The sequence below is a fragment of the Notothenia rossii genome (genome assembly GCF_949606895.1).
Source record: "Notothenia rossii genome assembly, chromosome: 6".
Classification (NCBI taxonomy): Eukaryota; Metazoa; Chordata; class Actinopteri; order Perciformes; family Nototheniidae; genus Notothenia; species Notothenia rossii.
In genome coordinates, this window is record NC_136909.1 from 61,543,190 (window position 1) to 61,570,878 (window position 27,689).

At 40.3% G+C, this 27,689-nt stretch overlaps 1 protein-coding gene across 4 annotated transcripts in view; it reads left to right on the plus strand.

Annotated features, from left to right (window-relative positions):
- Positions 1-27,689, plus strand: part of LOC307045374 (stromal membrane-associated protein 1-like) — a 204,905-nt gene that overhangs the window by 169,645 nt on the left and 7,571 nt on the right. For all 4 annotated transcript variants that reach the window (XM_079691000.1, XM_079690999.1, XM_079691001.1 and 1 more), the window contains 3 exons: positions 722-782; positions 7,493-7,605; positions 24,029-24,221. In XM_079691000.1, the coding sequence (XP_079547126.1) occupies positions 722-782; positions 7,493-7,605; positions 24,029-24,221 (367 nt within the window). The remainder of the gene's footprint in view (positions 1-721; positions 783-7,492; positions 7,606-24,028; positions 24,222-27,689) is intronic.

The window sequence follows — 27,689 nt, forward strand, 5'->3', positions numbered from 1 at the left end:
CTGTCAGCTAATTGATTTACTTAAAGAAAGCATTTAAAATGGTCAATCTTTCTGACTACTTACTAATACTCTTTCTAGTCTCTTTCATCGCCAAAAGCTCCAGGTTCTTTGTACAGGGACATTTCTGTCAAGTTTTTAAATGAGCATATGACAATAGATGGTTGAATTTCATACGAAAATGTGAAGTTTTGAGCCACTGTCATTGTGATAACACAAATTACACTATGGCGCCACCACATCTAAGCAATAATTGGTAACACTGCTTGATACTACCCTGAGGAGGTAGAGACCAAAACACAGCCTAAAGGGTTAAGTTGTAAAGAGTGTCAATAGTAGACTTACATTTATACTGTAGGTCGGACAGGAGTATTACTCCAAAAATAATACCTCTTTGGGCGACTTTTTGATGACTTGTTCACCATATCAATATACCGCGTTATATACTGTGTTCAAACAAGGTCCCTTTAGAAAATAAAAAATAAACTGCCGAATTAAAGTAAAGTCTTCTTGTGCACTGATTTTCTTAAGCTGAACAGCCGAGAGTGATTTCTCACACTGACGGGCTCCTCAGCTGCTCAACATATCAGTCGGTGGGGGTACTGGACACCCTTAAACTAAAGCGACATTGACCGGGATCCTACTGTTAGATTTGTGTGTCAGGTTCTTGAGACATATGACCATTTATTTTTACCTTTCTCTTTCTCTTTGTCTGTGCCTGCAGTCAGAGAACCGAAGCAGTCCAAAGGAGAGCGCAGAGCCAGCTGTGAACCTGCTGGGCCTGGGTAAGACATTACCAACCTTCTACCAATGCAAAATATACAGAAACACCCTTGAACAATATAATGACTTGTAAAACTGTATTCAAACAACTGCCTCACATTCCAGTTTCTTTTTATAAAACGATATGTGCTGGAGGATGTAATAACATTTGTAGTTTGATATTGCAACAATTGACATTAAAAGGGAAAGGATCAATGTTGTCAGGCTTTATTTTAGTCATGTACAGAGATCTTTTGATGCACTTCAGTTACTTATTATACCATCTGGCAGTTAATACATCAATGGTGGCTTCAGGCCGACATGTCTGACACAACTGTGAGCAGAATACTGTTGGATCCACAAAATAGTCTATTAAGGTCCTTCACTATTTACTTAGAATTTATGAGGATTCCAAATAAGAAAAGAAAAAAAAATTCTCTTTTTATATCTGAAACACACATGATGGTGTTTCACAACCCGTCGTACTCACTCGAGGATAAAATAAATGTTGCCTCTTTTGAAAAACCAATGCAATGATCAATTTCTGAATCTGGGAACATTTCAATAAGTTCAAAAATAAAAAGTACAATTTTAGAGGATCATTGTAGAAAATATGTTGTCAGCTTGGCTTAATTGGGATGGCTTGATAAGACATGTCTGTCAGCAATTGCCATCTCAAAAGCGTACTGAGTAAAGCCAAGCTATAGCACTAGCAAGGTGGTTGGAAGGAGGGAAGAAATTATGCTCAATCGCTTTTTGTGGCGTTAGATCTTAAATCTACTGAAAATAAGTAAGAGGGTATTCGCTTTCTGGTGTCTAGACTGAACTTTTTTAAGTAGAGAAGACCATGGTTTGTTTTAAGCATACTCCATAAAAACTATGGCTTTTAAAATATACACCATCTGGCTAATGTTAATTTGTAATGACATTCATCATTGGCATCATATTCTTGTAGCTCTCCAATTCTTACACTGCATGTTTCTACTGAACTCGACTCGCCATTTTTGGTCTTCTATTAGCAAAAGTTGTAGCCTGTACCTAGAATTATTTTGGTACCACCTCAGTATCTAGATTCAGATCCAGATGAGCTGATACTCAAAGGTGAAGTTATTCTACTGCAGACCACTGACTGGTCAAAAAGAATCGCCACCAGTGTGACACGAATAGCCTTTAAAAAATCAGCCATTTCTTCTGGCACACAATGGTGATCAGTTGAGAATCCTGCCTACTCTAAAGGAGAACGATCTACAGTCATTAGTTTAGTCGAGTTGAGCCAAACCAGCAATGGAAATGAGGCATTACTTCAAGTTTAGTGATATTGAACAATCATGCTATTACTAAAAACAACCTAAACTGAAAAGGACATTGCGTGTTGGTGTTAACTTTAGTGGATTAGGATTAGGGTTAGGGTTACAGAGAAAACACAGCAAGTCATGGTTGGCTCAGGGTTGTAACCATCAATGTTTAGTGGCACCTTATCTCCCAATACAGGTCTATACTTTATCTATTGTTTTATTTAGACTATGCTGAGTTTAAGCTGCACTGACAGTAGAAAAAGAGCCATTGGATGCAACATTGATAAAACATTCCCGAGTGTGAAAGCCCTGCTATAAATAACTAATGCTACACACCTTCCAGCCACGTCGAGTGGATGAGATTTCACACATAATCAATAAGTCAAACACGTGGCAGTGCGCCTTCAGCACTCACACTTCCCTTCCGTCTCTCCATCCATCTCTTCTCCGGTTACATTACTCTGCTGCTATCAAAGAACTGCTTTAGTTTCTGTATCAACAATTTTTCTTCATTTAAATTCAATTTAGCAGGCTCTGCTCAAACGAAAGTGTAAAGAATATTGCGAGACCAATTATCTTCCCATCCATGCTCTGTCTGCTTGGTATGCCAAACAACATTGGCTTTTTTCAAATATTATTAGTAATGCTTTTTTTTTTATATATATACATAAGAAAAACACTTCACACTTTTTTTTTTTCAGGTGTTGTTGGATAGCTTTTTTTATGTTAAATGCTTTCTCAAAATAGCTCTCTTCAGAAGCCACTGAATCAATTTCAGAAACGTTTGTAGATGGAGCTGGCTGTTCTTCCTGTCTTCACCTTTACCGTGGTCTTTCCCTGCAGTAATGGTCCTGATGAGCTGAATTAACACTTGTGTTCAGACGGAATAATCAGGATTCTTCCTCAATGTTGTCTAATCTAATCAACTGTCCTTGTGTTGTACCTGTCTTAACCTCTAGTAAAATGTGTCTCTCAGTATTGTTAATTGGGAGAAGGAGGACTTATATTAATTAAAGGGACCCGGGATGGGGCATTTTTTTTTTATCTGCTTGTTTCCATTCAATAAATGTTTTGTCCGAACCTTTAAAATATGCATGATCAGACGTATCGCGATACAGAGGGCTTCGTCAAATATGTTTGAGTGGAGCCAGAGGTTGGAGTACCAAACACTGACTCCAGGTACTCATCTGAGTACCTCACTGAGAAAGTTATGTGCACCCCTATAATGTAATGAGAGACTGGGCTTTTTGGGCCACTTGTGGTCTCCATGGCAGTTCCTCCTGTCTCTGTTACCAAACGTGTTGTTAATTTTGATTAAATCATTCTTCAACTCTGAGAAGTATGGCAGCAGCAACATCACTATAGAAACTATTAAAACATGTTCTACCATTTCAATGATTGGGAGATCATTCTCACATTTATTAAAACATATATTCACATGCAGTTAATAAGGTCAAGATGTATCCCTTGTGCAGTGGCCTTAATGTGACAGCCTCCCACTGCTACATGGATGTGTGTGTAGGCAAAAGGGGTGGGGGTGATTATAAAACACCCCCTATCCCGGACTGTAAGGGTTTCCATGGTGAAGTTGAGAGTGCTCTAAGGAAACAGCTATATCCCCGTAATAAAGGACGGTGGGCTCATTGCCCGAAATGGCAGTGATGATAATGATGGGCTCTTTTCTCCCTGTGGCTCATTTCCATGGCAATGGGTGAGGGAGTTTTTGTTAAAGAGGGGGGCGTTGAGAATAGAAGGGTATTCAATGCATATGGAGCCCTTTTTTCTCCTTCTCTTTGAATATGTGACTTACACCTGTCATTCTTGTTAACCTCTAATATGCATGATCATACCAGGCTTTGATCTTCTAGCAGCAATTTACAAATGCATTTTCAAAGTAAAAGCCAAGGTCATAAAGGACATTAAGGTCAAGTTAACTCATTTATTTAAACTGGCCAATTTCAGAAATGTGCCTCAGGATTTGATGGCTAGAGAGCGGGATGAAGAAGCTCCTTTCCAATTAATTATTTGAAAACTGGTTCTAATAAGTGTAGAAGTAAGATGAAAATGTAATGGTTTTAAAAAGGATGTCGAATTGTCTTCCCAGCCTTCTAGCAGTAAATGCCTTTCCTTTTACTATGCTGTCCCACTTATGGTGCTCAGTCTTGTTCACACTTTAAAAGGGCTAAATTATGGATGTTTCATCGCTGTGGTTATATAAATGACCTCTGCTGCTCGCTGGCTCTTAGCCAAACACACAATTCACTCTTTCTTCCCTTTCACACACTCTCTCACCTCCCCCTTCTGCCTCTCCGTCACACTCCTCTCCTCTCTCTGTGTGGTGACTGTACATGATGTACTGGGGGTATCCTCTCATGCAACTTGGTGAGGGGTCTCTCTCTGGCACTCCCAACCTCCATCCATACAGGGAGGCATTGTCAGGAAATGTTGGCTTCTCTTGTGTCAATTGTTTTATGTGCATGGTAGTATGATAAACTTCCACACGTTGTTAGCAATGAGACAAAACTATACGGTTATTTTTAGGAATATGTTAAGTTTAAAATAAGTATGTTGTCATAATGAACGAATTCCTGTTCCTGGTAGTGTTTGTTTGACCCACCTACTGTGACATCCTCTTACAGAAGTGCATAAATGAGTCCTTAACCCGGAAATGAGTTAGCATTTTAGCTCTCCCTGGTTTCACTGTCTCAAAGTCAATGTTTGGAATGAGTATTTGGTTAGATTCCCAAAAAAAGGTCTGTAGTTTATACTAGCTCATGAGATTTTCCAATTTGTTCTACGACATAGAATACCTCAGTAAATGGGGATTTTGGTGGTCTAATGGATAGTGAGGTGGGCTGAAGATCGGAAGGTTGTGAGTTCAAATCCCGCCAGGAACACCACCACTTGTGTGCCCTTGAGTAAGGCACTTAGCCCTTAGTTACTCCAGGGAGAATGTCCCTGTAATCGGTATTTGTAAGTCGCTTTGGATAAAAGCGTCAGCTAAATGAAATGTAATGTAAAGTAAATAACCTCAACTCCTGAAGCTGAAATGTGTGTGAGAGAAATGATTGTACGAAATGTCGCCACACTGGACAAGAGTCATACAATTATCAATTTGCCGTTTATTGCACGTTAGCTTTTTACTTCTGGCGATTGCATTTGTGCTCCAACTAAAATAAAGGTATTGTTAATATGTGGAGATTATCCTGCCGGACAAAAAGTTTAAGGCTCATTAGTGTGTGTTTGCCACACACTTGTTTTCTGAAATATTCTAAAATCCAATGGAAAGAAATCCCGCTGGCTTTTAGAATTCAGGGTTGGCCTACAGAAATACATCATCACTGCACCACTCTATAACTACTGCCACCAGGGGCAGCACTGCACGTACATAACTGATGCTACAGGGTCATGTGGAGGGTCATAGTTTGATACATAGGGCCACTGACCATGCTGCCACATTTAACAAGGTAACAGGATTTAACATGATTCTGTACTAAATTATGCTATAGTTTAAACTGCATACTAAGATCAGCTCTACCTTTATTTAACCTATCTGTTTGAAAAAAGACAACACACCCAGCAGTAAGGACACTAGTCTTTATCTTCTGGAAGGTAACAATAAGGCTCTTATATAGCTGATAAGTAGCTGACTGCAGATAGCTTTGTCTCTCTTCTTCCAGTCGTCACTCTAAGTTAGGTTTTCAGAGGGATTTTGATTGGTCTTCTCATCTTTGAACAGGAAAATAAAAGCTAAAAACTTTTTATTGACTTTTAAAAGTGATGTATATTCAGGTCTTCTAATACAAAAGATAGTTAATATGGCAATCAGTTAAATCAACAAATTCCTATAATATAATATTTAATTGTAAAATGACTGTATGGTATCAGAAATTCAGTATACATTTGACATGTATTATAACACTGGTCATATTTTCTATGGTCCATGGTCACTTGAGACATTTAAAACAGGGGGGGGGGAAGCCTCCAGAAACAGAGCGGAGGGAGAATGTGAATACGCAAAGCAGTGGACACTGCAACATGCACATTGGATAAATAACATAGGCGTTTAGTTTATTTAATAAAAGAGCACATGTGAAAAGTAACCGTAGATAGATTACTTCAGTTGCAATTTGGTGCTATATATATATATTTTTTTTTTTAAATAAAAAAAACACCTTGAATTTCAGGCAGGGCGCGGGGCTCCGTTGGCAGGGCGCAGCGCCCCGCCAAGACAATGGTAGGGGAAACACTGGACCTACAAAAAAAATTAAAATATGGAACAGATTCAAATAATGGTGGTAGCTGCATTTTATGCACCAGGAATCCATGTCAGTGGGTCGCCATGCGCAGCAGGGCCCTGGAACTGGCACACCTACATGGAAGGTAGACATTAGTTATTCAGTCAGAAAACTCACATGTTTCTCAATATGTTTATTAGAAGCAGCATATTGTTTGAGTTTGGCATCTAGGCTCGGGCCTCATCACCCCACAGATTTACAAAGAACATTGAGTGATGACTAGATAACTATCCTCCGAGCCTACAGGTGGAAGCTGGGGTGGTGGTGAGGCAGGCGAGTAGCAGCAACATGAAACACAGCAGCAGGAACATGAACATGAACGCAGCAATAGCAAGTGAACACAGCAGTGGCAGCAGCAGCATAGCGAGGCAGAGGCAGGAAGACCTGGCAGCTTAAATAGATCGGCATGTTTAGGAGAATGTGTTTGGTTGGTTGTAAGAGGGACGAGGTGCACCACGTGTTAATGTATCATTGGTGCTCGAGTTGAGTTGCTCGCAGGCTTCGCCCCATTTATTATTAATTACACCTGGGCTCTCTGTGCTACAACTTTAATCTCAAAATGCCTGTTGTTTCACCTAATTGTGCCTTTTTAGAGTTGTAGAATATCAGACTCCCCAACCTTACATTTAATTAAAGCACCCAAAAATAAACCAGCTCTGTGACACAGTATCAAATATATTTGTAATTAAACACAATTTTTTTCAAGGGCAAATGAAAAGCTGAAATGAATTAATTTCCCGGGTAAAGCTCGGTCGTGAAGGAGTTCAATAATCATCATTGTCTTGAGGATGCTCCAATTAACAAGCATAGTAATTGAAAATTAAGAAATGCTTAATTCCATAGGCATGTAGAGGTCAGATTGTCAGTGACTTCACTTTTACTGGGTTTCTGTCTTTATTTATGTCCCATTAATATTAAATAATTAATTAATAATGGTTCAGTACAAGTCTTATTGTTTTGATTAAAACAAAGTCTGTTAATGTCGGATTAATGTTCTAAATGTGGTTGACTATACACCAGTTCTATTTTTTAGCTCTTCATAGGCTTTCAATAATATTGCATGATTCCTAAAAAGACAGATTTACAGTCGATGGTGAGCTTCTTGGGAAAAGATTATTAATCTGTTTCTATCCCTGTCAGACCCTCCAGAGGGTAGTGGGAATGGCTCGGGTGGTGCTTCACCAATCAACAAGGACCTGGACATCTTTGGACCAATGGTGTCCAACCCTCTCCCCTCCAACAACACGCAGCAGGTAACAAACACCCACACACACAAAAACACACACACACACACACACACACACACACACACACACACACACACACAGAGTGGCAGGCTCTTTCATCTTCTGCTTATCACCACAGGCAGACCACAGCACAGGGAGTCTGACTCCCCTGATGCAAACACACACACACACACCCACACACACACACACACACACACACACACACACACACACACACACACACACACACACACACACACACACACACACACACACACACAAACAAAGGCATATCCTTTCTACGTGGATACACACACTCTGGGGATCAGATCACTTTCATAGACCCTCATTTATAGAAATAATTTCACCAATTTCCTTCAAGACAGAAAGAGAGATGTATTGTGTATTTAATAGGGGTGTAACGGTTCACAGAATTCACGGTTCGGTACGTACCTCGGTTTGGGGGTCACGGTTCGGTACGGGTTCGGTACAACAAGAAAAAGCAAAAGTCCCAAATGCATAATTCCAGGTTTGTTGTTATTTATTTTTTAACAGTAGTGCAAATTTCAGTTTAAAAATAAGGAACTAACATTTTGAATAATCAATTGTATTACACTGTTAAAAACAAACCACAAACAGTACCCCACACACTCAGATGCCCAGATTATCTATAATGGATGATGTCAAACAAAAAGGTTAAATAAGCTGTAAAACTAAAGTAGTAGTTGAAAATAGTACATCATAAATAATAACAAATTGTTTCAAGAGCGCATAGCCGCTGAAATATATACGTATGCCAATAGCTTCCGTTATTTATTTTGGTCTCTCAGCTTAAAAACAGCGGGGATAAGCTGTTGAACTGCTGTTGTCTTTTGCTCCGGTGATTGGCAAATCTGGGTGATGCCTTCTGATATGATTTAGCATGTTTGGCGTCTGTTACCACTAGCATACCGCACCGCTGTCTAACAATGCCGACACACCGTCCTCGTCCGATCCACCACTCGCACTCCATCTAAATGTTTCTGATACTTCTTTAACGTAACCATTCCAATAAATATAACCCAAATGAATAAACTGGTTTGGGAAATGTTAGTATTTAGTGCCCCTACTGCAAGCGGCAAACTCTGGGGCAGAGCCGGGAGGCCAATAAGGAAGTGCCTCAAACTGCAGTTCATCTAGTGGCCAGTAGGAGCAGTCTGCAGAAGGGAGCAATTTCCATAGACCCCCATGTTAAAATGCCCAACTTTACAGCAGAAATACACATGTTTACATCGTGGTTCAAAAAACCACATTCTCTGTATAGTTAGATTCACCCTTCAGGACTTTACCGGCCACACCATCCTCAAAGCTCACAAACAGCTGTTCAGTGCGCCTAATGGAAGCCGTGCGCCCTACATAACATGCCAGCGCACAAACCGGGCCGAGGAGGTGCAATTTAGCCTCCCTGTCCCCAGTATGGGGTGGAAGACTAAAGCCGTCTAACTGTATAGCCCTGGACCTGAACGAACTCCTTAGGTTCTTGGGAACATAGGAGGGGTTCGGTCTGAGTGTCGCCCCGCTACGGTCACCCGAATCAAAAGGCAACTCGGGTGCACCGACAGAACGGTCAGCTCGCACACTCTCTTAGCCGAAGTCAAGGGAAGCAGCAAAGCTGTTTTCAATGATAGTGCCTTCAGAGCCTTAAACACTAACGGCAGATCCAATTGCGGGGTGGAGACATGCACCACTGGGCGCTGTCTCCTGACCCCCTGCAAAAGACGTGCCATAAGTGGTTGGCTAACGGTTGGTATGGGACTGCTCTTCTTCCAATTGACCGCAAACCCCCAACTTGGTTAGGTGTAAGATCACTTGGGCTGTGTGGAACATCTGCCCATTCCCTGGACTTGGCCATGACTACGAGGTCATTGAGATAAAATAAAACCCTCATGCCATGGCCACGAAGCGGCTGAAGCGCTGTGGCCACACATTTGCTGAACGTGCGTGGGGACAGGGCCCACCTGCTGCTTCCTTTACTGGAGTTACAGGGGGCGGCGAGTGTGGGACAGTGTTCTCTCCTCTGAGGATGAGCAAGAAGCAGCATACGGCCAAGCTGCGACTTCTCCTCATCCATGTGACCAAGGAAATCGATCCAAAGAGCCCTTCCGTAGACACGGGGGCTCCCAGGAGATCATCACAGTCTTTTTTTGGAAAGTGCCACGGGGCGTGATCCCACTGTGGCCAGGTACATCACACTGCAAGCAGCGGCGGTCACACCGTGGACCAGAATATTAATTTGGCCGATGCTGCGGCCAAATAATCGCTCTGATCCGGTGAGGTGGGGGCGTCTTGCGGAAGAGCAATCAGCGAGACGCCCAACACGCCCGTGTTATTTGCAGCCGCCCTGTCACGCGGCAGCGGGGCAGAGGTTCTCTGCCCGTGCCTGCTGCCTGTGGGAGCAGATGGGCTGCCAGGCTCTCATCAAGGGGGATGAGATATTTGGCAGATATCTGGCAGATATCTGGCAACGGGGACAAAATGAAGGCTGGCTGTGCCGGACGGACTGGGCCAGAAGAATCAAAGGAAGGCAGGCAGGCTGCTTTGCATGACATTCTTCTGGACGTGTTTCATTGTGGTGATAGTGAGGTAGTCAATCGTTTTGTTGACAAGACAGTAGTGACAGCCATCTTGGTAACGTGTGTTGTTCTGCGAGACCAGAGATGTAGTTCATTGAGCGTTTCACTCAAACAAATGTGTTACTTCACAGTTTTACGACACATTTTTTTTTTTTTTACTTGCAAAATTATCTTTTAAATTGACGAACATCATTTGTGTAATTCGTGGCACAATTCAAACGGGATCAAAAGATAATCTTTCTCTCTCCATTGACTTCAATACATAACTTTTTCGGAATAAGGTCCCATGGAGGTCCACCGGAAGGGGAGGGACTTCACCACTCTATAGAGTCCAGTAGAGGGCGGAGCCTGTGTGAGATAGAACTGTCCCTGAGTCTGGTGGTTTTACTCCTGATGCAACTGCAAATGACAGTTTTTGACTTGTGAATAATTGTTATGTCAACATCCAAGTTGCAATTACCACATCAGATTTCTTGTGCCAGTATATCTGACTTAATAATGGGGCATTGCCTGAAAAAGCGAACAAATATGAATTTCTTACAATAATAGCCCAATTGTATACATATAGTGCTATATTGTGGATTCACATTACTGTTAACCCTTATGCTGCAAACAAATCTTGAGTTGGGCTATGTAAAAAACAATATAGCAATATAGGTTTCTGCACTATATATTGTGATATCAAAACATCAGGGTTGGGCAGCTTACTTAAAAAATGTATTCTATTACAATTGTTAGTTACATGTAAAAAATGTGATCAGTAACCTATCAAAATATATAAAAGTAAGGTAACCTGATAGTTTCTGTTACATTTGGATTACCTCAATATCAGATGCAATGCCAATACATAAAAGAAAGAAAAATAAAAAGTTTTTTACTTAAGTATATATTCATAAAAACGACAGACAAATGTAACCTCTGATCCTTTTACAACAAACACTATATCCTCTTTTTAGGTTTTTAGTAACATGTCATTTCTGCTAGTAATCCCCCAGTTTTCAAGAAACGCAACAGGAAACATCTTCTTTCTTTTTTTAACTTATTTCTTTTGTATCCTGATTACGTAATCCTGTTACATGTAGTCCTTTACTCCCCAAACCTGGACACATCTAGTGTTTTATACCAAATAACTTCAGTAACTCTATTTGGAAGTATTCATTTTAATTATTGGAGTGAGTTTTTAAGAACGTGCATCAGCATTAAAAAGTGAAAACGTAACATCGTATCTAATTGTTGTTATTCTGTTATTTTGCTACACCATAGCTTTCCTATCCTTCAAGTAACGCTTTTTCTCTTCCTTCACCTCAGAACATGTATTTTTCTGCACTCTATAATTCCCTCTACTCTACCTTGTCCTTCAATTTTTTTCCCATCTTTACTGTCACTCACCATTTTCTCCCTCAAGTATATATTTTCCTTGAATGTGCACAAAGTGTCCTGTTCTCCCCCTTTTCACCCTTCATATGTCCTCCTCCTCCTCATAATCTTCTTCCCACCAATGTCCTTTACTCTCCCTTTCACCTTGAGTCTCATTAATCAAAGTTAGTTGTGTACAGATATGTGGCTCAATAAATACTGTATAAGCATTTCTAAGAGACATTTATCCATTTGGATTTATGTTGAAATGTGCAATAATTGATATGCAGGCAGGATCAGTTCAGAATTTCTTCAAAGATAGGTTACATTTGATCTACCTATACAAAGACATTTATACAAAAATTATTCTCTTGCTATTCGTATCTGTATGGCAATAGATCAGTAATGTAAAAAGCAAACAGTAGAAATTGTGATTTTGTTTTTGATTTCTGACGACTCCGGACAAAGAGACAGAACTGGATTCTTTACTAAACTGTCCCTTTTAAGTTATGTTAATGCTTAAAGTGAAGTATAATTTAGGGGACAATACAATATATTTTATTGATTTGTTCTGGAGTCCATCCTGCAGAAGATAAGAATCATACAGTACATTCAACATTAACGGTCCCCTATTATACTGTTTTTCATCAATATATTATAGGTCTCAGATTTACAGTATACAAAACATGTCTGTGAAGTGTTTGGCTTGAAATACCAAACAGATCATGCATTGATGATTGCATGATTGCACCTTTAAGGGTACATTTGTATCTTTTGTACGTTAAAGAACAAAAATGTATCTGTAATGTACCTTTATTTCTGACAGTGCAGCATCCCATAATCCCCTCTGTTTCAGCGCTGTTTCCAAAGTGCTGATTCTCTGTCTGTTACTTTAGATGAAAATAAGGAGCCCCTCCCCATGCCCCTCTGAGAGAGATTTGGTTAAAAAGAACACAATGGTGCTCTAGGAGGAGATTCAGGTGATAAGGGAGGGGCGGGGGGGGTTACCTTGGTTGGTGATTGGCTAATGGTTACACAAGAAACAAAAAAAAACTTATGACATCATAAAGTGGCCAAAATCTGATCAGCTCATTTTCAGACAGGTTTTTATATAAATGGATCAGGACAAAAAGAGAGAGTATTTTTTCCTGAAACTTTCAGAATCTCTTTAAAAAAAAAAAGGCACACATGTTTATGTATAAAAGAATGAGAAAATGGATTTTGCATAATAGGTCCCCTTTAAAACATTAAAAGACATTAAGATATTAACAAATGACTTATGTACTGTACATACACTGAACACAGTTTGCACATAAATAGAAAACAGACACACACAACGACGTGTAAGCATTTCTTGACTAACTGACTTAATTGACTAACTTTAAATGAATGGTAATGTTCCTTAACTCAAATGCAGCCAGTATCTTTCAGAACGTATTTAACACTTGTAAAAAAAAAAAAGGCCGTGCAAATGATTAAGTATTACCAGGGGTGCACATAACTTTTTTGCCCTGGTTCTCAAAGGAGCACCTGGAGATGTTGCTTGGTGCTCATCCTTAAAATGAAATAAACCGTACATTTTGAGGGGGTCTTGACTTTATTTGCCAGACACACGACACTAAACACATGTGCAGAGGTGAACACAGAACACACATGCGGAGGTGAACACAGAACACACATGCAGAGTTGAACACAAGACAACATTAGCACGACCAGTAATCCTACAAGCTGTCATCACTGCCCTCCTCCTGACTGTTCTCCTCACTGTCTTCCTCTCTGTCAGACATGGTAGCTGATGATGTAGGCTACTACTTTCTCTCTGGTTGAGTCTGCGATTAGCTGCTTGCATCCACAAGTCAACAGCTGGTTTTGGGTTGAAAGTCTCTGTTGTCATCTTAGACAAGTGGATGTAATCGAAATAAGTATGTGAACATAACCAATAACCTACCATAGCCAATAAAAAATGAGTGTAACTTATTTTATTTGTGTTCTTCATATCTTATTTTACCTTAACATTTATTTATGTATGCATTTTTTTTTTATCTCTCCAGTTTTAAAGGATATTTTTGGTTACGGTCCTATGGTGTACATTGGAATGATTTCAAACCTGTTTATCCCAATAATTATAAAGGAGTGCCTTGGAAATATATGTTTACATAAATTGTCACCAAACCGTTTGCACTTAGACTAAAGTTAACTATCTAAACACTCAGAGTCCTTTACCTCTCTGAGCTGTAGTTATCAGCCTCTCAGTCTTACTGGAGAGGACTCACCCTCCACATTATTGTAAACACATCTTCTTCTTATATATCCGTTAGAGCAGCTAGCACCAGATTCTAATAACAACAGCGCCGGTACCGGTGCACCCTCCCTCTCTCCCTCGCTCACTCGCACTTTGGCTGTGAGCTGCGGGCGCCAGATAAGCCAACATCCCCCATTTTCATCACTTACAGCGCCCATCGCACAGGGCAAATTAAACGTGTAACCGGGGTGAAAAGGGTGTTACATTGACTTAATTATAAATATTGTTACATCAAGGCCAAAAATTAGGATGAGCCCCAACGGTCAAAAATGTTTTTTTCCCTCCCAGAACTACCAGCGCAGCGCCTCCCCAGATCTGGCGCCCTAGGCGAACATCAACGCCAGTGCTATATCTTTCTCTCCCTCCTCTCTTCTCTCTCCTCTCTTCTCTCTCCTCTCTCCTCTCTTTTCTCTTTTCTCTTCTCCCTTCTCTCTCTTCTCTCTCTCCCTCTCTCTCTCTCTCTCTCTCTCTCTCTCTCTCTCTCTCTCTCTCAATGTTGGTACGCAAATGCGCCTGCGCACCAGTTATGTGCAGCCCCTGAGTATTACAGACTTCAACCACTGTCTATCTTGGAAATAAATATTTGAATGTGAAATAGATTATTTTTTTCCACAACGGCCCTTTATACTGTGAAGGATTCCTTCTTCATGTGTTTACAAACCAAGGTCAAAAGACGTTTCTCACATGTTCCTAAACTCAACAGAAAGTTGTTTTTTTCCCAGCCATGTCAAGTGAATCATAAGGACTTGAACTGACATTTCCAGCATCATCTCAAAGAGAAGCATTTTCCATGGATTTTTCTGCTTCATAGAGGGAAGAAAAACAGTGGTTAAGAGGATTTTTCAGCCTGGTCTCCTAAGATCACTTCTCATACAATAAGACTGCCTCGTTGGACGTTCCACCAGAGCAGGCGGATACTGCTTTTAGAGCTGTGATTAGCTTCCTGCGCAGAAAAAGGGTTGCTAACAGCCTGCTGGTTCGTGCTGCTGTTAACCAGCATCAGGGAGCACTAGCCTATTGGCGAACACATCAATTACAACAAATATGATTACAACCTTGCAGAAGAACTCCTCCGCCCTTGTTCTCTGTCTCTCTATAAAGACATGTAAGGAGTATGCATTAAACACTTGATCTGAATTGGAGGTCAGGTAGGGTGGAAGAAAAGGGTGAAGGATGAGATAATTACACGTTTGCGGAGGAAAACAGTTTCTGGGCAACAGTTGGATGGAGAGAGGGAGGATTGGGTGGAGAGCGGGTTAAGAGAGGGAAATGGGAAGGTGGAGGTTAAGGACAGGGACACACTGGAAATGGAGCATGAAGTCCCACCAGCCAGAGAGAGTGATTGCGATTGTACAGACACACCTGAAGCACTGCCTGGAATCTCCAATCCTATTTCTATTTTTTTACCCGTTCCGAAGAATCAATAAGAGACCCAGGGCAGATTTACTCTGGCTTTGCAGTTGATGTGGCGTTTATGTCTGCAAGCTGTGTCTCTCTTTCCACAGCATTAGCATTTAAAGGAACAACTGGCAAATAAAAGGAGACTTGATAGCAACAGTTGACTATGTCTCACTGGATTTACAAAGATTTCCTTTTAAAGTTTTGTGGGGAAAATGCTCCTCCTAGCCTCTGAAAAAGATCAGGTGGGATCAACATAAGCAACAAGATTGTGGTGATGAAAAAAAGACATGCACTAGTAATTTGGCTATTTGTATTATTGTTATAACATTGCATCTGCTTACTGTAACACAGACAAATATTGGACAGGGAGATCTGCTTTGTATTCGTCACTCACTTGCTTCAGGCTACAACTAAATATTTCTATCTGTGACTATTTCATTTGAGTGTGCACTTGGCTTCATGGACCTCCTTTTAAACATCCATATCAACACCATATCCACATCCACCTGCTTTGATATCCTTCATATTGCTCTCTCATAAATTCATATATACAAGTAGCGTACAAAAGTATTAAGCGCTTTGATAACGCTACGTCTTTGCTTCATGAGTGGTCTGATTAATTATTGCGTTATTCTATTTCAAATCAGAAACACTTTGTCGGTATTTGACTTTCTGAGGCTCTTGCCAAGATTCTGCATTGATGGTTCCACAAAGTGGATTTTGTAATTTAGTCTACACTTTAATTTATTCACACACACTTAAAAGATTAATTGAAAACACATGAGATATTTTCAATGTTTTTTAACATTAGTAAGAGGTTGATATAATACCGAAATGGGCTATAGTCCTGTTGACTTTTGCCTTTTGCTTGTTATCCTCACAGCCATTTCCCATTTGCTCAATCACTTTAACTGAACAACCAATCAGTGTGGATAATCTTCCCGACACACTCGGCTCAACATGCTTAGGCGGTTGCGGGGGATGTTGGAAGCGGCGGAAAGTTCTGAAGAGGCCGCCAACACATGGCCAATAGATGCTCATCAACGTGTCCAACTTGACCGATGTCCGTTACTCGACTTGGAGAATAAGGAACTTATGTTATAGTCATGCTATAGTGATTAATTCTTCTTATATCACTTTATTAACTATAACTGTTTCGGTTATATGATCAAACTTCACAATTCAGTAGATTTGGCCTTTTAAAAAATAGCACTCTGTATAAATCTGTACAATCCTCTTGCCATAAATGTCCCTATTACTGGGGCTCTTATCAAAGTGTTTTTAAGGATGTTACAGCTGCATTAATGAAGCAGACGGTGACCAGATTGTTCACCTGAGTTCTGGAAAATAACCCCAGTGCCAAATTACAGCTAAAAGGAATGTATCCAGAGCAAAACCAGTAGACATAATATCCGCACACCGTATGATCAAAGAGCACCCTACTCAAGTAGATTATTTTAAAAGGACTGAATGAAGATCAGAAGAGAGTTTTACCAGAACACACAATATTAAAGCAGGTAGGTTTACCTGTTTGCAGGTTATAAAGTCAACCACATTTACAATCTTCATTCATTGCTTTTGGGAAGTTCTTAAGATCAGCACTACAAGCTACAAACACAACAACCATTTAGATTTTTTCTGGCCATTCGTCCATTTTGAAAATAAATATCCAGCAAGTTAATAACCACTGCTTATTACACGGCTTAATTGAATACTCGATTCTGGTTGGGCAATTCAGAACATGTGACACGTTAATACAGTAGTACAGACCGCTGTCAACGACTATAATGACTGTTGCTAAGGAGGATCAAGAAAGAGAAAGTAAAAGACGGAGCACTGGACGTCAGATAAATCACCAGAAGAAGGCAGACAGGAAGTAAACACTAACAGGAGCACAGTATGGGCTACAGACAGGAAGTAAACACTAACAGGAACACGGTATGGGCTACAGACAGGAAGTAAACACTAACAGGAACACGGTATGGGCTACAGACAGGAAGTAAACACTAACAAGAACACGGTATGGGCTACAGACAGGAAGTAAACACTAACAGGAACACGGTATGGGCTACAGACAGGAAGTAAACACTAACAGGAACACGGAATGGGCTACAGACAGGAAGTAAACACTAACAAGAACACGGTATGGGCTATAGACAGGAAGTAAACACTAACAAGAACACGGTATGGGCTACAGACAGGAAGTAAACACTAACAAGAACACGGTATGGGCTACAGACAGGAAGTAAACACTAACAAGAACACGGTATGGGCTACAGACAGGAAGTAAACATTAACAGGAACACGTTATGGTAAGGTGACCAGATTTTCAAAAGGAAAACCGGGGACATTTTGAGTTTTGCGTCAAAATCTCATTAACATATCTAATTTTCTTCGCTGTTAAAGAAAAAAGGGGGACAATTCTGGTTCAATGTAATTCGAACATTTGAAATGTTGGATACAAACAGAAGAACAATAGCTCATATATGAGACTTCAAAGGTGTTTTATTTTGAAACTGTACATCAGATTGTCCAGATTCTCTCTGAGTGACTAGATGGGGTGTCCTGCTATCACCCTGAAGTGAAATAAGTATTTGATTGACTTCGAATGACTCTTTGATTATGGACGGTTCCCATTAAATAAGAATCAAAATATAGATGGACAATAGATCTAATTTGAGATTTTAAACAGCATACATTTTAAATTGTGCTTCAGAAAGTAATGTTATTTTAGTAGTGTTGTGAGATGGTGTAAACATCAATTGAAATTAGTCACCCAGTGGAAATGTCAGATATGTCCTCATAACTGTATCCTTACATTTTACATTCACTCAGTTATAATGTGGTAGTTATATGTAGTTTGTTTTAAATGATTATTGATCACATTATGTAGTAAATATTTCTTAATTTAAGATCCAGCATATCTGAATATGTTTGGTGTGTTTTTTAGGTATATTTGTTATTGACCGAGTAAACGCTTTTATTTTGAGGGTAGTTTTTACAGGCCTCTACCGTAATGCATAGGATATTCGCGCACCGCAATACAACGTGCTGGCTGGCTTGACTGTGTTTTCCGAAGTGGGGGCTGGCTTGACCACAGTCTGTTTACCCAGTGTTTCCTGACATGAAACGTTTTATTTCACGTTGCTATGTGTTTTTAACATATATTAAAAAACGGGGACATTTCTGGGGACAGTTTCAACCGGGGACAGGGCAATACAAACGGGGACTGTCCCCGGAAAACAGGGACGTCTGGTCACCCTACGTTATGGGCTACAGACAGGAAGTAAACACTAACAGGAACACGGTATGGGCTACAGACAGGAAGTAAATACTACCAGGAACACGGAATGGGCTACAGACAGGAAGTAAACACTAACAAGAACACGGTATGGGCTACAGACAGGAAGTAAACACTAACAAGAACACGGTATGGGCTCTGCAGAGTTTAAGGACTTGTTAGTGGATCAGAAACTGAACAGAGTTGGACAGTGCTGCCATAAAGTTGTTCTTGTTGCAGTTTCAGCCATTGGTCCGCCATGGAACAGAGTTTTTTTTTTCTTAGCGTTAGAAATACGATCATTTTTAAGTCAATAAAATAATATTAGTTAATATTGGGAGCTGAGTAAATAGTTTGTTTAGTATCTTTTAGAAAACCTGCCTGCTGCTGGACTTGTAACGTCATTATTATGCTGTCCCTTTCCTGTAGTGTGTTCTATACTGTAGGTTTTTGTGCATGTAAATGGTCTGCACAGACTAAAATCCCTGTGTTCCCTCCAGAGGGAGTTTCTCTCCCACACGCATGGGACACACAACATTAAAGACTCAGTGAAGTGCATGTTTTTGCACCAAAATGAAATGGCAGTTTCATTCCTTACATATCATTGTGCCTGTTCATGGCTAAAATATTTTTTCATAATTAATGAATTATTAATTTTGCCGTCCGAGCCTAACGGAAGTTGCAGACGATAGTGGCTGTGACGTCACAAGATGTACCCAGTTGCGATTGTAAACATGGCGGAGACTTTGGAAAGTGATACTAGTGTGAGAGAAATGATTGATTTGAACAGCTTTTCGGACAGGATAGATGAGGAAAGTGATCAATCTGGTGCACTTTGAGGGCAACATTAAGAGATTTATGGATACAGCTCTCAACACTCATATGAAACATATATTTCAATAATCAAAAAACATTGGAAGGATTTCTTATTTTATACAACTAATATTACATAGATGGAAATATTTGTTTACATAGATGACCAAACCCACTGAGATAACTTAGGCTACAGTTTACCTCCCTGAGCTGACGTTATCTCTCTCAGTCCCACAGGAGAGCACTCTCCCTCTCCTTATTGTTGAAACAGCTAATCTCCGTTAGCTCCGAGCTAGCACCGGATGCTAACGACAACACTGTAACTCTCTCAGTCTCTCTTTCTCTCTCTCTCTCGAATCGACCAGTGGCCTTTATTTATCATGATCAATCAAAGAATCTACGAAACAATGACACCAGCCAGGCTCACCTTCATCTTTTGGGAACAGAAACATCGCCACTTCGGCAGACTTGACATTACTAAAGCCAGCGGCAATGCATAGTTTCTTCTGTGTTTTTCATCCCTCTTTCTTCACTGTCGCCTCCATTGTCAGGTTTTCTCGATTGGCAATCACTTCCAGTCGACTCCGACACACTTTCCAGGAAAATACTAGCTCAAAAACGTTGAGAAATTCGACTTTGAAAAAGAGAAAAAATGAACGGTGGTGAATGTAAACAGTGCGGCGGCGTCCATCTCGTGAAGTCACGCAGTAGATCGCAAGCCACGCCCACGAAGGCGAAGGTCGACTGCAGATTTCCCCGGCAAATTCAAAACTCGTCAAATTCGTTGCTATTCCAACATCTTTTGATATGGGTTCCAATGGACAATTTTGGTCATTACCATACGTATTAGCATAACAGATCATGCACAGGTGCACACTTCACAGGGTCTTTAAGTTCAAGTTCAAGCTTTTCGTTTTTTTGTTGTGTTTGAGGATTAAGCAGGATGAATGATTGAAGAGGAAACGAGATAAATGATTTGGAAAAAGAGCGTATAAAGAAAGGAGGAGTGAAGGGGGAAAGGAAGAGGAAATGCTGTTGATTGCTGAAGAAGGGATGAAGGCTGAGAGGTTTAGAGAAAGATAAATGCAGTTTGTAGAACAAAAGCCTGGGAACTAGAAAAGCGGTGAGGTAATGAACTGAGCAGCAATTGATTTCTTCCTTTTCCTTTCTTCCTTTCACTCATCCCCCTTTACTTTGTTTTTGTCTATCCTTCTCCATATTCTCTTTCTTGGATTTAGATTTCCAAGGTGAGCTTTGCTGTTGTTAAATAAACCCCAATCCCTTTGCAGAAAAACAGAGCCTAGTGTGGTTTTAAAGCCACAGATGGTCTATCAGAGGGGAGTTTATTCGCATATCAAGCTGCGATGGGAAACCATAGGGGGAAAGAGTGTGTGTGTGTGTGTGTGTGTGTGTGTGTGTGTGTGTGTGTGTGTGTGTGTGTGTGTGTGTGTGTGTGTGTGTGTGTGTGTGTGTGTGTGTGTGTGTGTGTGTGTGTGTGTGTGTGTGTGTGTGTGTGTGTGTGTGTGTGTGTGTGTGTGTGTGTGTGTGTGTGTGTGTGGCTGTCGAGGTCTATGAATAGCGACAGTGAGGAAGAGGCTGTCAGAGTGGTAATTCAGAGCTCTGGCTGCACCCATCAACACCAACATTGGCTGAGAAGAATGGAGCCTTGTTGAAGAGGCTTTCTACGACACAATGTGCTGCTAAGTTCCCCGCAACATATCACACACTATGTGAATGGTGTATGTGTTGCATGACTGAGAAGGACAAAGAAGCGGATAGATGCACATGTGACATACTCTGCTTAAATGCATCTTCTTTTAGGACTGAGGTTAGACACATGCATCACTGCTTTTCACATAGTGTGCCCCTGGCCTGGCTTTGGCAAGAAATCTGCAGTGTGTCACTGTTCTTTCAAAACAAATGCAGCTTATACTCCTTCAGTGTTTGGCAGTCACAGTCAGCGGAAGGCCGATGGAAAATGTTTGCCAACAGAGGCCTTAACTTCCAAACATCTTGTCTATCTCATTTACTTAAGCATTGATTTGAACACTTACTTGGAAATTGATATTGACGTTTTAAAGAGGCCCTATCAAGCTTTTTTAGATTTTCCATTTCCTGTAGTGTGTTAGATTAGATTAGTTTTTGTGCATGTAAATGGTCTGCAAAGGCTAAAATCTCCCTCCAGAGAGAGTTTCACTCCCCCACCCTCCCCCCCAAACTGTAACATCTCAATTGGACTCCTTTTTTTTCTTCAGGAACATAATGACATCACTTTATGACACTCGCGCTTCTATTGGCTAGCACTATAACACATTGTACTGGTAGGCTAAGGGGCGGGTCATCTCTAAGCGCTTGACCAATCACAACAGAGCCGGCCAGCTAACCAATCAGAGCAGACTGGGCTCTGGTTTCAGACAGAGGGTGAAAAGAGATGCTGCAGCACAGCCAGTATGAGAAAAATAAAGAGCTTTTTGAACATTAAAGCATGGAGACATGTCCCAGGAGAGACACTAGATACAAATATCTCCTGAAAATGAGCAGAATATGTCTTGTTTAAAGACTAATACATGTGAGTCTCTCTGTGACTCTGATACAGCAGTTCGATTTCCCCGAGTGTCTCTCAGTGGTTTCCAACCTTTTTCTATAATGGCCTCTTTGGAGACCAAACAAACCTTGATAGCAATAAATTGCTCCTGTTGTTCCTCAAAAACCACCAGACATATTTGTGAGTCATAACAGGGAAACCACAAATTGAACTAATGACATTGGCAATTGCTTCATTCCAACAATAAAAGCAATGCACTACAGCAATTAATGCCTGTCCCTGATTTGAGGTCTACTCACTGTTAAACACACTTCAGATATTTTCGACCCTGCTCAGTAACAGAAACACTGTCTCAACGTGTATTTCTCAAACCTGCCATTATTCATTTTCTGTCCACTTTGGGGGACGGTTCTTTTGGTGCGCTCAACAGTATCAAACGCATAATCATGCAGTACACACAACCATAAATGCAATACAAACAGAGGAACATCTGCACTTCAATTAAATTGACATTTTGCTCAACAACACCCTCAGATGCTTCTCTGTCAAGCTGTCTGAGATACACACAGTGACTGTTACCTTCAGATATCAGCTCAGCTTGCTTGGAACCTGAACTACATTGTTCTTATGAAAGAACCGGCTAAAAATCTCCATGACTTTTGCTTATGTAAAACCAAAATAAAAAATAGTTGAGTTAAATAGAGCCATGCTTTACAATGCAATGACATGTGTCAAAAGTCCACTTGTAGAGGCAATCTTTAGAAGGTCTGTTGAAATCAGTTGCTAAAGTACTAAATCAGCAGGTATGGAGCCATGCTGCCATTAATTTGAAGTTGTGTTTCAGGTCACCTGGCAAACATAAATCCAGTATGTGATTGTTTTAGCTCTGTTTGGTCTCCACCAACCACTGAGAAAACATCTGCCTCTTTAGCTCATGAATGCTGCACCAGCTAGCCTCTAATTATGTCTATCTCATATTTGGTGGAAGGCAGGTGGAATAAAGTGAGCTTTTAGTGTTTCATACCAACGCAACTATACTCACATTACGTTGTAACAGTTTTCATTGGTTAACATTCCTCATGCTCCAAATGTTGCTGCTCCCTTTCCAAATCATTTGATAGATGGTATTATCACTAAAGCTCAAAGCTGGTAGACTCTAACTGAGGCATGCCTTCCATTCTACAGATACTGTTAGTCTTGAAGAAGGAAGCTGGTCATTACCGCAATCTGAGGGATTTGGAGTCTGTTAGAGATATTTCAATTTCCACCTTGCGAACAAGCTTAACAGCAAATAGGCTCAGCCCCTTGAGGGATTTCAAAGGTTCAATGGCACATAATGAAAAACTTGGGTCATGAATATATCCAAGACATAACTATATCCAAGACATAAAACAAATTTAAAATCTGTATGTTGAACTTATCAAAAAACTACAAGTACAAAAAGTTTGCATTGGATGTCTGTTTGGACTGGTATACTTTGGTGGTATTGGTACTGGTATTTTTTTATTTAGTCATTGTTATTGAATGGCTGCTTATGTTACCACACCATTTTACATTCAAGAATCATGGTTCTTTGGTTAAAAAACTAAGATAACGTGTTTAAATTTCAATGCTAGTATTACAAAAATTACCAATGATACTATTTTGTAGTAGCTTCTACATTTCCATTTGTTTTTCACCAGTTTTTTAAGATGTTCTACTTTGAGGTTCTTTCTGGTATTGTTAATCTACCATAACTTCCATCGATAAACGTTCCAGAAAAGGAATGAGCTATGCCCTTAGCTGCTAAAAGGCTTCAAAACATATACTGTATTAATAAAAAAAATAGGCTTAAATGTCTAAAATAAAAATTCCAATGGCCTGCTGATTTGGTTGGTTGATACACTTTTATATTATTTTCTAAAGAAGTGGAAATGTTCGGCATTAATATGTTTTTGGTATAAATGTCAAAACCGATGAATCCAAACTGCTTTAGTAAAATGACTCGGCCTTATACATCTACAATGTATCTCATATCCATGTGTGAGGTGACCAAGAGCATGTACTTTACACACCTTCAGAGGAAAAATATGTGTAGGTGAAAACATACATATGTCAAAGCCATTTATCTTCATCCCACCCCCCTTCTGTCCCCCTGACAGTCTGGTTACAGTCCAGCCCCCCCGCAGGCGGACCCCTCCACCTCCTCCTCTGCATCCTCCTCCACCTCCACTGCCACCACCACAAAGGCAGAGGAGAAGAAGCTTTTATCCAAAGACTCCATCCTGTCTTTGTACGCCAGCAGCTCAGTGGCAAGCCAGCCGCAGAGCCAGCAGCAGCCTGTTACAGGACAAGGTGAAAAACACACTCACACACACCCTCTGTAGTGACTATATAGTCAATTAAGCTTGATCACCGTGTGCATAGTAATGCTCGCTGAACATGTGGTCACACCTAACCAATTTCCAGGAACTTGTAAGCATATATTCCTTTTATTTATTTAACTAAAGGAAATAAACCTGAAAGGCTTTTTTGCCTATTTGCCTATTGTTGCGAACATGAAGTATATTTATTTATATATATATATTATGAGCAAAGATAAATGGTGGGGCAGCTAAAGAGTCCGATATTCTCCTCAGGAGTTTAGTCTAGTGAACAAGAAGTTATTCAAAGTGAGTTTTGAGCGATTTGACAATTACCATCCTGCATCATTAGAAAACCAGAAGCGAAAACTACCTGCTGGTGACTGAGAGGAAGTGTATGCAAGAAAAAAAAGAGAAATGTCTGCAGCACTTTCATTATCAGAACGTGCATATTAATGTTCTTTGGTGTCACAAAGAGCTCACAAGGTAACAACTGCAAAATAATTTGCTTGTTGTGATGACTTAAGGGTTATTAGGGAATGATAGTCACACACTTATTAAAGACTAATTGTAAAAATGTGGTTAGGTTTAACACTTAAGGCGGTCTTGGATCAGTGTGTTTAGTATGATTGGCAGCTTTCAGACTCGCCCAAATTAACCGCACAAACCAGAAAAAGACCTGAGTTTGTTTTAACAGATCAAACAGTATGAAATGGTAAATAGACTGCATTTACAAGGCGCTATTCCAGTCTTCATGACCCCTCAAAGCAGGTTTAAATATACAAATCAGCCATTCACACTGGAGTAAATAATGTGTGCTTATCCCAAAAGCTTTATGTTACCTTTTGATAAATGTTGAGAGAAAGGAGCTGACAGGAGCTAGACTGAAAAAATATACTAGAAACAACATGAGTTTTTCTATCATTCAAAAGTCTGCACAGATTCTGTTTGTAGGCAGCTACCCACAGCTGTTTGTTTGTCTGTAAGTACATTGGCTCAGTCTTAAAACCTGGAAATGAGTCCTCATCTGAAGTCAGGGTTTATGGGTAGATGCCTAAAGTAAGATCTATGGTTAACAAAACCTAAAGAGATGTTTACATGTTGTTCTACCACATTAAAACGATGTCAGTAAATACCCTACAGGTGAATGTCTGAAGCTTCGATGCCATCAAAATAGCAGCATCTAACAACTGTCCAGAGGTGGAAGAAGTACTCATATCTTGTACTTAAGTAAAAGTAGAAATACCACTGTGTAGGAATACTCTGTTATAAGTCCTGTACTGCAATTGTTACTTAAAGGTGGGGTAGGTAATTGACATCAGAAACACTTTTTGTTATATTCCATGGAATGCTCTTAACATCCCTATAGCAATGAATACATGAAATGCTTTGACAATAAATATATACAAATATTTCATCTGCCTCAACCCGCGGCAGATAATTGGATGGCCTACCTGCCTGTAAGTAATTCTAGCTTACTTGAGCTGGTTTCTCCATTCTTACCTACCCTACCTTTAAGAGTACAAAAATATTAGCATCAAAATATACTCAAAGGACCAAAGTAAAAGTTCTCATTATGCAGATTGTCCCATTTTCTAATGTCTTATTTTAGTGTTGATTATATTTCACATCATTAATCGAAATCTTCAAAGTAACTAAAGGTATTAAATAGATGTACTGTAGTGGAGTAACATTACACTATTTACCTCTGAACTGTAGTGGGGTAGAATTAAGAAGTAGCAAAACATTGAAATACTCAAGTAAAGTACAAGTATCTAAAATGTGTACTTAAGTACAGTACTGGATTCAATGTACGGTACTTAGTTACTTTACACCAATGCAACTGTCCACTTGAGACTACTCGTTGTCATCTAGCCAAACATTAGCCGCCTTCAGCTTAGCGGTGGTGATGTGCAGCCATGCAACTGATTTAACTCGTGTATAGCTTAGCGTTAGCTTCTTACTCCTGGAGATTGCATTACACTTCAAACAATCATTTCAAACAATCATTAAGTGGTGTTAATATGATCTCTATGAACAGATCTTTTATTCTGCAAATACCAAAATCCATGCAAAAATCTCATTGGTTGTTGTCGAGGGAGCCCTACTAAAAGACGTCATCACTGAACCACTGTATCATAGGCTGGGGAAAGCAGACCGTAATATAAACACAAGAGTGCACTCTCGGCTGTAGGTGCATACACTCACATACATCACAGGAGAGATGCATCATAAAAGTGGAGGAGAGTGAAGGCAGATGAAAGGTCAGCGTGGGGAAACGCAGGCGGGTTTACGGGGTCCCCCTGCAGCAGTAAAACAGATTCACACCCATCTCAGTTATTATGTGGAAACACGGAGCGGCAAGACTGTTTATGTGAGCATACGTGGGCTGTTGTTTATCCACACATGCTACATCAACCTGACAGTGGAGAGTGAGGGAAAGCGCCTCGTGTTTCTGATAGGTAGAAGATAGTAGGCAGCAGATTTGCACTTGTGCATATTGATTATGTTGCTGCACGATAGAGGATTAGGAAAGGAACTCAGGATGAAGCCGAAAGAAGCTTGCCAGGCTAATGCCACAAATCCTGTGTGTGTGTGTGTGTGTGTGTGTGTGTGTGTGTGTGTGTGTGTGTGTGTGTGTGTGTGTGTGTGTGTGTGTGTGTGTGTGTGTGTGTGTGTGTGTGTGTGTGTGTGTGTGTGTGTGTGTGTGTGTGTGTGTGTGTGTGTGTGTGTGTGTGTGTGTGTGTGTGTGTGTGTGTGTGTGTGTGTGTGTGTGTGTGTGTGAGAGCCTAAGTCAGCCTAAGTGAGTGAGAGCATATTGTCTATATGCAAAAAGGCTGGATTCTCACGATCCACTCTGTGGAAACAGTATTTTGATGTGGAAAACCAACAGCAAACAGTGGACTCTAAGATGACTTTAATTGACAATGTGATCAATATCGTTGAGAGTTGAAGATAAACACATTATCCTTATATCTGGAGTCAAATGCATCAAATCAAATGTATATATACATTGTTATAATATATTTATGTAGCTCAATATCACAAATTACACATTTGTCTTTGGAAGTAACCTCTGGGAGAGCAACATAGGAGGGATCCCTCTCCTAGGACACACCTGTATGAGATGTTTTTTGTGTATAAATTAAAAAGATACCATAGACAATCCATAGAGAGTCCAAATATAAGAACATTGTGTATTATATAAACAAGGAAATGACGTTGGATCCAAGTGGATGTCGACAACCTTCCAGGTGTTGGACAACATTTCTTAAAGGTGGCCATGATGCAGGACCACAGCAAAACCTCCTGAAACCTTTAATACTGACCTGCTGCCAGGTGAAGGCACACACATTTATGTGATGATGCCCCGGATGCTCGGTTAGTCACATGCATTGTTGAGACATGAGTGCAAAGAGATAGAGAGAAATAGAAAAGAGATGAAAAGTGAAAGTCTGTT